Source organism: Cydia amplana, chromosome 27 (genome assembly GCF_948474715.1).
Source record: "Cydia amplana chromosome 27, ilCydAmpl1.1, whole genome shotgun sequence".
Taxonomy (NCBI): domain Eukaryota; kingdom Metazoa; phylum Arthropoda; class Insecta; order Lepidoptera; family Tortricidae; genus Cydia; species Cydia amplana.
The window spans coordinates 2,323,039-2,337,162 of record NC_086095.1 but is presented as its reverse complement, the minus strand read 5'-3'; the positions used below and the strand labels follow the sequence as shown (position 1 = coordinate 2,337,162).

The 14,124-nt window shown below is 40.6% G+C and overlaps 1 protein-coding gene and 1 non-coding gene across 2 annotated transcripts in view; both read left to right on the top strand.

Moving 5' to 3' along the window:
• LOC134660399 (nascent polypeptide-associated complex subunit alpha, muscle-specific form) overlaps positions 1-14,124 on the top strand; it is a 98,010-nt gene that overhangs the window by 64,093 nt on the left and 19,793 nt on the right. The window contains exons 12-20 of the mRNA XM_063516136.1: positions 2,559-2,957; positions 3,018-3,110; positions 5,136-5,252; positions 6,373-6,453; positions 7,459-7,546; positions 7,785-7,883; positions 9,236-9,304; positions 10,594-10,682; positions 11,634-11,735. Of these exons, the coding sequence (XP_063372206.1) occupies positions 2,559-2,957; positions 3,018-3,110; positions 5,136-5,252; positions 6,373-6,453; positions 7,459-7,546; positions 7,785-7,883; positions 9,236-9,304; positions 10,594-10,682; positions 11,634-11,735 (1,137 nt within the window). The remainder of the gene's footprint in view (positions 1-2,558; positions 2,958-3,017; positions 3,111-5,135; positions 5,253-6,372; positions 6,454-7,458; positions 7,547-7,784; positions 7,884-9,235; positions 9,305-10,593; positions 10,683-11,633; positions 11,736-14,124) is intronic.
• Positions 8,775-8,847, top strand: Trnaa-ggc (transfer RNA alanine (anticodon GGC)). Its single transcript has one exon. It is a non-coding gene; the product is annotated as a tRNA-Ala (tRNA).

The window sequence follows — 14,124 nt, the reverse complement described above, 5'->3', positions numbered from 1 at the left end:
CATTATTTTTCATTTTTCTACTGAATTTTATGATAAATCACTTAATTCGCTAAACCATCAATATAAAACAAATCAATCAGTCAACATAGCATATGTTTTCAGGCTTATATCTTCGATTCCGATTCAGACTATACAGAATAACAGTATTGGTGAGATAACATTAGTATAGCCCTCTCCGTCACATCTGTACTCTTGTATATTACATACATAGTAATTTGTCATATTACAGCATTTAAAAATACCGAACTCATATTGCGTAATGGCATGAAGTCAATAAATTATACGCATGAAAACATCGCATTACTGAAGTCATCAATATTTATTGATATTATTACATTATTATGTCATTTCACAATATAAAGGGGTGTTCATTTATGTTTATGTGTATGATTTTTATTTTGTTGTCTGTTTGTTAGGATTCCGTACCCAAAGGGTAAAAACGGGACCCTATTACTAAGACTCCGCTGTCCGTCCGTCCGTCCGTCCGTCTGTCACCAGGCTGTATCTCACGAACCGTGATAGCTAGACAGTTGAAATTTTCACAGATGATGTATTTCTGTTGCCGCTATAACAACAAATACTAAAAACAGAATAAAATAAAGATTTAAGTGGGGCTCCCATACAACAAACGTGATTTTTGACCGAAGTTAAGCAACGTCGGGCGGGGTCAGTACTTGGATGGGTGACCGTTTTTTTTCTTGTTTTGCTTTATTTTTTGTTGATGGTGCGGAACCCTCCGTGCGCGAGTCCGACTCGCACTTGGCCGGTTTTTCTAAAATCAAAATACGTTTGTAAATTTGGTTTATCCATATACTATGGAAACTCGGAAAGGCGTAATTACTAAGAGGGATATTTTCACAGTTTTTTTTACGACAGTATCAGTATTTGGCGCTAGTATCAATAAATAGGGGAGATACAGAAAGATGAATTAATTAAAATGTTGTCTACCCTGACAAGATTTTATTTGGCCGTAGTCATTTGTGGATTTTCAGTGGTAGAAGTAGTGTGAGAAGAGCGGCCTACCAGAGCTGCGTCACAGAATAAATAATACTACTAAGTACAGAAGGTTCATTCGTATATTACGACAGATATGACCGCCAGGTGGCGCAAGCGCGAGCAGGCATTAGTTCCGTAGCGGTGCGCGGCACCACTATGGCTAGACACCAAAATTGGTGTGGGCCGCGTGTACAGTCAGCAGCAGAAGTAGCTAAGCGGGCGAGGTGTTCAAAATTACCTTGACGCGCTCTTATTGTCTTAAAAATAAAGTCGCGTCAAGATCATTTTGAACATCTCGCCCGCTTAGCAACTATTGCTGCTGACTGTACTTGTAGCGATGCGACGAAATCGCGGAGTGAGCCACGCCCGGCAGCGTTAATAGTATAGTTGTTCATTCCAAATTTGTAAGTAAATAAGAACAAAAAAAACTATACTCATCTGTTTCTTTTGGGTGCTAATACTAAAGTGTCATTCAATAGAACTTGCGAACTATGTAAACAAAAGTTACTAGTAAATTGACATTCAGTGTCAATTTTAGTATGGCAGTTTGTTTACATAGTTAGCAAGTTCTGTTGAATGACATTTTAGTGTAAGACAAAGATTATATGATTTTCTCTGTCTGTGTTTGAAATAGCGTTGAAAATGTCGGAATAAATCAAATGATTTTTTCGGGAATTTATGAAATTTTCGTTTTTTTCCGTTTTTTTCGGATTTTTAAAGAAAAAAACCAATAAGCGTAATGATATAACTGTGACAACTGAACTGAACTGACACCGATCCGATGTCAATGGCAAAGTACCGAAGTCTATAATCATTCACCTACTTACTCACCAGTATTAAGAAAAATAACCGATTGAAACCTGTTTAAATCGCTAGATTGAAGCGGTAAATGTCATGGTTTTTTTTCCGTCCAAATCCGAAAAAAACGAGCCGTTTGGAAAGAAACGGGGTTTTTTCCGGAAATTTTCAAGTTGAAATGAGACAGTCCTTTGACAAACTATATGTGTTTCCTGTGCTTGTAGTGGTATCTCATGGTCCATATACGTGTCCGAGCCAGCGGAGCCTTCTCTGCTTTAACATAGCAGATAAGGCTCCGATATTACATATCTATAGTTATAATATGATTGTTGCGAACGCAACCTTTATTTGTATAAAATCTCAATACCTATATTCCTAATGCAGTAGCTAAACGCGGCCGTCGGGCTCGGCTAGTATTCGGCAGCTTTTTCTTAAGCACCAATAGGAGCGCTCCACATACTATGTATCGCGGCCAATTAGAGGCACCTAAATTTAAACCACCTTTTGTACTATTGAAATTATGCAAATCACTCTCTCATCAGCCTTCATACAATATCCACCACTTCTACATTTAACCGTTTTGGCAAGAACCCTTGTAAACCAGTACTTGGAAAATTATATCAGTTCACTATAAGAATTGAAGCTTTTTATTTGAGTCGTCGAGCTCCTGACCTGCACGGCGGCTACAATGATTGTATATGGTCCTCTCCCGCTCCCTCGCGGGGAGAGGGAAGAGTACAGGAGTAACGTTCCCCTGTGCGCAGGCGGCGGCGGCGGGAGGCGCGACGGGCCGCCTGCGCGCCGCCGTGCACGCCGCGCCCGAGCACGCCGCGCCCACCGACAGCGTGCCCGACAACGTGAGTATACCGCACTGCTCACACCACACATATATACACATTACACACATACATACGCAGGCGGCGGCGGCGGGAGGCGCGACGGGCCGCCTGCGCGCCGCCGTGCACGCCGCGCCCGAGCACGCCGCGCCCACCGACAGCGTGCCCGACAACGTGAGTATACCGCACTGCTCACACCACACATATATACACATTACACACATACATACGCAGGCGGCGGCGGCGGGAGGCGCGACGGGCCGCCTGCGCGCCGCCGTGCACGCCGCGCCCGAGCACGCCGCGCCCACCGACAGCGTGCCCGACAACGTGAGTATACCGCACTGCTCACACCACACATACATACACATTACACACATACATACGCAGGCGGCGGCGGCGGGAGGCGCGACGGGCCGCCTGCGCGCCGCCGTGCACGCCGCGCCCGAGCACGCCGCGCCCACCGACAGCGTGCCCGACAACGTGAGTATACCGCACTGCTCACACCACACATACATACACATTACACACATACATACGCAGGCGGCGGCGGGAGGCGCGACGGGCCGCCTGCGCGCCGCCGTGCACGCCGCGCCCGAAGCGTGCCCGACACCGTGAGTACTGCCGTGCACTGCTCACACCAGCGCCCACATGATTAACTCTAGATGCCACGAATGTTGTCTACTATTCGGCCGAATACCGGATATCTGTTGTAACGAAGCGCTGGTGGCCTAGTGGTAAGAGCGTGCGACTTGCAATCCGGAGGTCGCGGGTTCGAACCCCGGCTCGTACCAATGAGTTTTTCGGAACTTATGTACGAAATATCATTTGATATTTACCAGTTGCTTTTCGGTGAAGGAAAACATCGTGAGGAAACCGGACTAATCCCGATACGGGCCTAGTTTACCCTCTGGGTTGGGAGGTCAGGCAGTCGCTTTCGTAAAACTAGTGCCCACGCCAATTACTGGGATTAGTTTCCAAGCGGACCCCAGGCTCCCATGAGCCGTGGCAAAATGCCGGGACAACGCGAGGAAGAAGAAGAAGAAGACCGGATATCTGTTGCACCTACCTAAAAAGAAATTTACACAATAAAAATAACAAAAAACTAGGTATGTGTTCTTGGAAAGTTGTTAAATACGAATACCCTTTTTGAGAATTTGATTACAAAATATTTTATTTTTATATTTTGGGTCTGATTTGATTGACTCTAACTATTTTCATTAATTCTATTCAACAAAAAATATATCTTAGCAAACGTTGGCGAACAATTTTCATAACATTTGTGACTCAAAATGTTCGCATGTCATGCCAAATATTCGGCGCTTCGGCCGAGAGAGGGGCCGAATGTTCATTATTCGGCCAAAACCACTATTCGAGGCATCTCTACTGTTAACTGTAGATCGGTGGACCTTATGCCTCTTGTAATAAGGTCCACCGATGTACAGTTAACAGTGTTGCCGTTTGTACTTCGGATGTTCCATTTTATAACAATTGGTTAACCTTTTGAACGCCAAAAGCACCTAAAGTCATCGTTACTAGTTGTACCATGAATCTAGTATAACTGGATCAGGCATGAAGAGTGGGAGGAAATGACCGAACGGGATAGTCTTATGTATCTTTCAGTAGGAGTAGCAGCGAAAGCGCTATTATTGTTTGTCCTTGTCATAGTCGCACATTTTTTTTAAATTCCCCACCGTAAATTTAGTATGGATTATGGTGGGCAATCATTATTTTTATTAAATAAAACTGAAATCTATCATTACAGGTTTTGCCTAATACGATAGATAAGCAACAAAAATATAACCAGACTTATTGAGGATAATATAAACTTAACTTAATATTAACATAGTGGCCTTTGTGAAATCATTCAGGGAGCACGTAAATATGTCTAACCCCAACGCAACTTAATTGACCGTGCGAATAGCCCTCGTTAGGGGAGCTTCCTTCAGCATTTTTGTGCGAGCAACGGCATAGTGTCTTAAAGTAGCTCGCTTGCACCCGGGACTTTGGCGTTTGAGTTATGACACAAAGCGTTCAAAAGGTTAAATAAATGAATTGGACACTAAAAATACTAACCACACGAAACATATGCTATACTGTTCCTGTATTAAGTACCCCGTAAGGAAACTATTGTTACATACTAAAGTTTTGGTTTTTATTGTGAATTTCATAATTTAAAAAATATTTAATCTTAATACCATTCCAATTAGCTGACCAAGGGCGGGTTTAAATTCAGCAAGCTGTACCCGCACCTTTTTCATTACTTACACAATTTGTTGCACAATGTTTAGATAAATACTGTACTTACTTCATGTACCTAAGATGGACTAATTACCTACCTAACCCTTATATTATACCTAAGAACTGATGTAAAAAATAATGAAATAAATGCATTTGTATTTTGTATTTGTATTTGTACTAAAAAAAATATAAAAATGATAAAAAAAACCTACGACCTACTTGCCTGCGTAGACAAACCAACAATAACACTATGTTGAATGATTGCAGACCCGCCGCCGCCTAGAAACGGAGGCTACAATGGCCGGGACGGACACGGCGCCCGCATTGCTGGCGCACAAACTGGACAACAAACGCCCTGAGCCGGACAAACACGTCAATGGATACGTAAGTTGTTTAATTTGTTGTTGTTGTGTTAATTTGCTCAGTAGAGTACCGTGTTAAGGCCACGAAGCGTGCTGAGTGGCCTTAATGGGTACGAAATTGAAAAGCAGCTAACTCATGGCTCCGCCATTTTGAAAATAAAAAACGGCCAAGTGCGAGTCGAACTCGCGTTCCAAGGGTTCGGTACATTAAGTCCGACTCACGCTTGACTGCACATTTCTAATAGGTTTTCCTGTCCTATAGGTAAAGAACTACTTTGTATTTTTATCAAAATTTTGTCGGAAGGAATGGTCGGACAGACAGACAGACAGACAGACGCACGAGTAATCCTATAAGGGTTCCGTTTTTTCCTTTTGAGGTACGGAACCCTAAAAATCCAAAAAGTATTTAGACAAAAGAATCTACGTAATAGGGTATTTGACTGTATTTAAAATATTATTTTACACTATGCAAGAAATAAAGCACCAGAAGATTAATAGAGAAACGTGGACAGCAGTTATTTTTAGACACAATTTCTATTTTAAAACCCTAAAAAGTAGGTTATTTGATCGTGACGTCACATGCTAGTGTTACACCAGATGTCATAAGTTTCGCTACTGACGAAAAAGGTGCTACTAAAACAATTTATAACTAATATTATGTGCAGGAGTTGAAAATAGAGTTCCGGTTAATTCGGTTATAATATTAGCTAATAATTGTTGAGCATTAGAGTTTTTGTTTGTCGCTACATCTATTGTCAACTAGCAGAACTGATAATGTCCGCTACTTGACGCTAGATGTCGCCTACGAAATAACTCGCGTTTTGGTAAGAAAACTGATGAATGGAGTTACCACTCTTTCTTTACTTATCTATCTAATCTAATCTAATACCTTTAAACGAGCAATTCTTGCTTATTTATATGTTTATTTATATATATATATATATTTCGGTGATCTCGGAAACGGCTCTAACGATTTCGATGAAATTTGCCATATAGGGGGTCTTCGGGGGCGTAAAATCGATCTAGCTAGGTCTTATCCCTGGGAAAACGCGCGTTTTCGAGTTTTTATATGTTTTCCGAGCTTTGCTCGGTCTCCCGGATATTATTTATCTATGGTCTATAACGTGTTTGATTGTCCACAGTCGACCACAGACAAGCCGACGGCGGAGAAAGAGCCTGAAGCCAAGACCACCCCGGCGCCCTCGCCCGACCGACATGCCAAGGTATTTGTCATCACATAACTAGCCTTGTTGCGACTATAGTTTGTTTTTTTAGCATTAGAAAAAAGGTAAACAATCTTGATGTGTCTTTTAATTGAAAAACGTGTTTTAAAAATAAGTCACGGCAAATATGTAACAATTATGAATCTAATACGATCATTTATATTCTTCTGCTTTCATAAGTTACTGATTTTCAAAAAGCGTTTTTCAATTAAAAGACATGTCAAAATCGCTTATCTTCTTTCAAGTTCTTTCTAATGCTAAAAAAAAGGAACTATAGCTTTAAAAAAACCTTTCATATGTGCAGTCAGCAGCAGAAGTTGCTAAGCGGGCGAGGCGTTCAAAATTACCTTGACACACTCTTATTCTAATAACAATACAGGTTGTACAGACAGACACACGAGGGATCCTACAAGGGTCCGTTTTTTTTCCTTTTGAGGCACAGAATCCTAAAAGTTTAAAATAGGTAAGTAATTTCTATTTTTGCACTTGTATCGTAATGTACCTACTGTTTTCAAACATCAAACATCAACATTTATTCAGCAAATAGGCCACAAGGGCACTTTTACACGTCAACATAGAATTTACACACAAGCAAAAAAAAACACATCAGCAAAACACAACGATACAATAGTAGTTTGTGTTACAAGGGATCAAAATGATATATTTCCGTCAAGGTCGTACATTGAATCCTGAGCGTAATGTGGGATTCAAGTGTTAACGCCCAAGACGAAATAATTTTGATACCGTGTGACACATACTGCTTTTCACATCAACTATGAGGAAAATAAAAAAATCTTAGTGTTGACACAATCTGATGCTTAAACAGATTATTTAAGCTAAACAAATAATGTGCAAAAAAATTTAAAAATAGTGTGCTTGAACAGAAAAGTGTTACTTTGATCCCTCCTAGCAGGGAGGAAAGTGCCACTTTGATCCCTCCTAGCAGGGAAGAAAAAGCTCTTTTCCGAATAGGAGGTGTGAAAAAACTTTTTATATTTTGTGCAGGAAACAAGCACGTCAGTGGTAACGGGAACTACGGCGACGCGGCCCGAGCGGCAGAGCGTGCCGCCGTGCAAGCCGCGCGTCGGACCCGGTACGTGCCTATATGTACTTGTATCATTTTACAATATCTGGGAGACCGAGCTTTGCTCGGAAAACATATAAAATCTCAAAAATTAGCGTTCTCCCAGAGATAAGACCTAGATCGATTTTACTTGCTGTGGCAATCGATTTGGGTTAGTTACATCACTATAAACGTCAGTCGTAATGTGTCAAATAATGCAAATAGGAATAATCCGACTATAGTTGATCAGCAATGAATGTTTGTGCAGGTGGGCCGACGTTGGCGCGACTGCGCGTGGTGACGGCGCCGCCGTGCTGTGTGCAGGAACTCGCGCACCAGGACCACACGCCCGCCACCAGCAACCCGGGTACTTAATATAACTGGTCAAGCAGATCTTGTCAGTAGAAAAAGGCGGCAAATTTGAAAAATATAGGCGCGAAGGGATATCGTCCCATAGAAAATTTGAATTTCGCGCCTTTGTTTACTGACAAGATTTGCTTGACCAGCTATAAGATAAGATAAGATATTATTTATTGTATAACTGTGTACAAAGATGTTGACATAATACAATTAGGAACCAACAGTCTATCCATCACGGACGTACAATATATTAATGACTAACCTATAACTAAATAACAAAACTAATACATGCATACACTATTATCACAATCGTCAAATTCTTTCATGCTGTAGAAGACTCTACTAATAAGCCATTTTTTTTAAATGGTTTTAAATTGGTTACCTTCGACAGACTTATAGACTTATAGTTATTTACGATACAAGTGCGGAAAAGAGGGAATTCGAAACGAGTTTAAATCGACACGAGTTGCGAATTACCTATTCGCACGTGTATCGTACAACATTTTACAGTAAGTACATATGGCACTTTAAACTTTCGACATACGCACGGAAAATGCTCATTCCCGCACTAGTTCGGGAAAGTAGCACCATATGTACTGTAAAGATAAATTAAGACGAAAGCGGAGGACCCGCGCGATATCGCCTTTTCATACAAACGTGGTCCCCATTTTCCTCTCTGGCTGTTAACATTATTGAAAATATTTTGACACAGTTTATTGTATATTAACCACAGCTATGACCCTACGTTAGATTTTTTTCGAATTTTTAATTATTATAAGAGTTAGGAGGATTTGAAATTTAATTTTTACAATAATAAAAAAAAACGATCAAAGTCTAACGTAGGGGTGTAGCTATCTAAGGCTCATATATGATGAAAATATTCGCTGTATTAGGTAAGGTCTTGGTAGCTCAGATGGCAGAGCACTGGGCTGGCGATCCAGTGGTCGCGGGTTCAAGTCCCATCCAACACACTGAATTTATCCACTTTTTTTAATTTATTTAATCCATAAAAACGAGATTACAGCTTGTAATAAAAACGATTATCTGCCAAACTGCAGAACAGTTGCACTGTTAAATATAAATAAATATTATAGGAGATTATTACACAAATTAACTAAGCCCCACGGTAAGCTCAAGAAGGCTTGTGTTGTGGGTACTCAGACAACGATATATATAATATACAAATACATAAATACATAGAAAACAACCATGACTCGGGAACAAATATCTGTGCTCATCGCACAAATAAATGCCCTTACTGGGATTCGAACCCAGGACCGTGGCTTCACAGGCAGGGTCACTACCCACTAGGCCAGACCGGTCGTCAGAACAGTTTAATTTACTCCGTTATTGTTTCAGCTGAAGCGGTCAGCCCCAGGATCTTGGCTGATGTGGACAGTGTACACTCGGACACGCATTTCAAGAGAGGTACACTCTTCCATATTACTAAGTGGCTCTGTGAAGTCACAGAATAAATAATAGTACTAAGTACAGAAGACTCACTCTCTAACAAAACGCGTCTGTTACGATCAGCACAGATATGGCCGCTAGGTGGCGACAGCGCCGCGCGCGGCTTATGGCTTTCCCCAAAATTGGGGCGGAACGGATGTACTTTTAGCTACCTGTAGCAAAGCGACGAAATCGCGGAGTGAGACACGCCTGGTGAAGTGTAAATGTCAAGTTTAAGTTTCCAATAGGGAATATGACGCGAAACTCTGCATAGGGGGCGCCACTTCCACAATCCGCCACAATCTAAGGGTCTACCGCAAACGAGAGTCGAAATTTTGTTATCTACTCTCCTTATCACTTGCATATTGGAGCGATAAAGAGGCAGATAGCGGAGATTCGATTTTCGAGTTTCCCGGTAGGCCCTATGTAAACAAACCGCCTTGATGTATATTTGATTGTCTGTGAAAACAAGTCAAAAAACAGTTTAAGGCACAGTATGTATATGTTACTCTATGGTTTACGAAAGGCGCGTGCTGCACTCTGGCGGCAGAACATTGCAGTAATACCCCCTATTTAGGCCACAAGATGGCAGGCCCTCCAACGTGCACGGTCCCTATAACATTTTATAAGACAAAGAGTAGGTAATTTGATTGCGACGTCACATGCTAGTGTTTCATATGAATTCCATATTAGCAAAACCGTTTTGACAGTTCGAAAAAACCGGCCAAGTGCGAGTCGGACTCGCGCACGGAGGGTTCCACACCATCAACAAAAAAAAGCAAAGAAATCGTATTTGTTGTATGGGAGCCCCCCTTAAATGTTTATTTTATTTTATTTGTACTATTTGTTGTTATTGCGGCAACAGAGATACATCATTTGTGAAAATTTCAACTGTCTAGCTATCGCGGTTCATGAGATACAGCCTGGTGACAGACGGACGGACAGCGAAGTCTTAGTAATAGGGTCCCGTTTTTTACCCTTTGGGTACGGAACCCTAAAAAGAAACTGATTTGACTAGTTAAATACCCTATTCGCCCACCCCCCTTTTACAGAAAATATCATATCATATCATATCATATCATTTATTCAGTAATGGTCATACATTGTCATTTATTATTTACAATTCACTTAGTGAGTTGTTAAATAATATCTCTAAGTTTTTTTTTTTTTTTTTAAGATTTGAAGAACATTTATTGCAAAAACTTAAATATAAATACAAACTAAAAATATAAAAAATAAATTGTTAAATGAAGTTATTTATGTGACAGGCACCCGCAGGGCGGCGAGAGCTCGCGCCGACCAAAGCTACACACAATTTGCTGTCATGGACGATGAAAATGTATCCGCTTTACAACAGGTACTTAACACATCATAGAGAAATATAATAAAAGAGTGCTCACTCCATACATCATCCAAACTATTAATTTCAGTGTCTACATCTAGCATCGAGTAGCGGAACTATCAGTACTGCTACTTGACAATAGATGTAGCACCGACCGGAAAGTCTTATCTCAACAGCATAAGACTTTCCGGTCGGTGCTACATCTATTGTCAAGTAGCAGTACTGGTAGTTCCGCTACTCGATGCTAGATGCTAATAGTCTTTTTGGTACTAAAACTGATCTATGGAGTGAGCAATCTATGTATTTTTTTCTCTATGTAACACATTCACTGCCAACGTTTTCAACTTCAACTTCAACATTTATTCAGCAAATAGGCCACAAGGGCACTTTTACACGTCAACATTGAATTTACATACAAGAGAAATAATAATAATAATACATTTTCGTAGCGCTACGCTTGTAGCCAATCCCAGCGTTTACCCGCTTTGGTTCCCGGCGGTAGTTACTCAATGTGTTAGTAATAAAATTGTATTTTTTTCTTTTTTTCTCGTAATGCATGTTATTTATAAGATGTATTTTTTTTTAAAGATGTGTCCCGCCGAGTTTGTTGCCGGTCCCATATTGGGATACCCTCCTCCAATTGAGGGGGGATTTAAATCTTCTTGATGCAGAGTTGTAGTAGGGTTGGAGCCGGTGTAGCTTTATTAGACGTTCATAAGCGCATTGTAATATGCCTGCTTGAATAAACTATCTTTTATCTTTATCTTATCTTACCCTGCTATTTACTACATTCCAGTGAGTATATTGCATTTATAGATGAACCAGAACCAACCAAATTTGGATTACATTTTTTTACCTGTAAATTCGTATAGTTTTGTATAAATAATAGTTATTTTAGCCTAACGGGGGTAATATCCTCATATGGAAATGGAAATAAACAATTAAATATATTTTATTTGTTCATAGGTGACAAAGGGAGGCGCCCTGACTCTAGTGTCTCTATGGAAATCTCAGTTCGACGACTCAGAGGAGACCACAGACAATGAATGGAAACAGGAACAGCTACAGGTAACACACTGTTTGCAACTTATTATTGTAACTTAAACATTAACCCCATGTTCAGGCAAATACATGTTATCAGCTGCATAAACAAATAACACAGTAGTTACCTGTTGCTAACCGCCTCGGGACGGCACGTTTTTGCTATGGCGGTGCTGGGTTTACCGGTTAACCATGTCGGGTTCCACCATAACGAATGGTTCAATAACATAGCAGCAGATGTACCACGTGATGCCACGTCTGCACAGTTTTGTTCAGTTGGAACATGTCTCCAGGTAATTTTCACTTCAGATGTTATAATTTTCGATACACGATTCCCTTCGTAAACCTGCAATTTGTGAGGTTGTGTTCGTATCCAAGAAAGTACAATGGTGCTATCGCACCAGCCAATAACGTCATTGATCTCTATAGACAATTCGTTAACCAGAGTGTTATATACATGGTTGATAAGGTTAGTCAATAGCAAAGTACCGTTTAATTCCGACTGAGGAATAGTCATTCTTTTCCGTAGAGGAGAAACTCGCGATTTTGCTAATAAAAGTCTAATAGTAACTTCACCACTTCCGCTAACTGTGCGCAAGTAAACTACAGCACCATAACCTACAGCAGATCCATCACTGAATCCGTGCAGTGAGTAGGTATTGTTTTTACTATCCGGTAATTTCAAACATCGAGGTATTGAAAGCCTCGTTATGTTAGGTAGATCCGAGAGGAGCTCACGCCATTTTTGAACAAGTTCTTCAGGGGCGGGAGAATCCCAATCGACGGCCTTATTGCCATCTCCATTACTGAGTAGCTCTTGTAATAGCAGTTTAGCCCGAAATATTACTGGACTGATCCACCCGAGTGGATCGAATAATTTTGCAGTAGATGATAGTATAGTGCGCCGAGTTACTTGTTGTTTTTCATCGGGCACATTGACCTTATACGTAAAACAATCAGTTTTTGGATCCCACTGTATGCCTAAAACTTTGATACATCCGTATTGATCATCTTTATCGAAGTTGTTGGGCATCTCACAATGGTCGCGAGGAAAGTCTTGCATTAACCGAGCATCGTTAGCTGCCCATTTGCGCAGCTCGTAACCCGCAGTGTTCATCAAGGCAATAAGCTCGTCACGCACGCTTAAAGCCTCCTCTAAAGAATCACCTCCACCGTTCAAATCGTCAACAAAACTATTGTGGCGTAGAATTTTAGTCGCCCGGGGAAAATCTGCTTCTCCGTCATTTGCTAATTGTTGCAAACAGCGATTCGAGACATACGGGCTTGACTTCAAGCCGTATGTATTAGTGGTAAGCTCGTATACTGTCAACGGTAACGAACTATTTTCTCTCCATAAAATTAGTTGATATTTTCGATCATCGGGGTGAATCCATGTTTGCCTAAACATCATTTTTACGTCTGTGGTGAACACGAATTTATAGTATCTAAAGTTCAAAATTATATCAACTATATCGTTTTGCAGTTTTTCACCAGCGTATAAACAGTCATTTAGAGAAACACCGTTCGACGTTTTTCCACTTCCATCAAATACCACACGAATTTTTGATTTGTCACCAGATTTAAAAACTCCATGATGAGCTAGGAAATAGTGTTCATCCGTATAGTCACAAAAGTCTGACTTCTTCATATGTCCCATTTGTATATATTCCGTCATAAATTCCACATATTTGTCCCGGAATACAGGCTGAACTTTAAACCGACGTTCTAAAGCTTGAAATCTCCGATAAGCCATTTGTCTAGAATCGCCTAATTGAGGATGTGTAGGTATAAGCGGCAGTCGTACCGTGTATTTTCCATCTGACCCCCGATTTGTCGTTTCAATAAATAAATTCTCACATTCAATATTCATGGGGTCCTTAATTTTCATCATAGGTGGTTCTTCCGAAGACCAAAACCTTTCAACCGCTTCGACAAGTGCGTTTCCCGAAAACAAAATATTATCAGCATCCGTATTATTATTTACCACCGTATTGTACTTATGAATCGAATTTAAACCGAATAAAACCGAATTGTCATTGACAGACGTATTCACCGAGACCGAATCAAATAAAGCCGAATTATCACTAACTGAATCAGAACCGAATAAACCTAAATTTTCTTTAACCGAGTTACACATATTAACCGAAGCCGAACCGAATGAAACCGAATTTTCATTAACCATGTTATGCGAAACCAGGTTCTGAGCCGAAATACCACTATTAAGTGGACCGAAAACCGCATAGTCGAAAATCGTATTTAACGCATATGGCCCACCTGGCCCTAACGTTACAATTTCGCCGGTTAAAATCTCGCCTAAAATATCACATCCGATAATAATATCGATCCTTGATAGTTGTAATAAGTCCGTGTCTGAAATCGGAACCTTATTTATAAATTTTATTATATTCGCCAACTT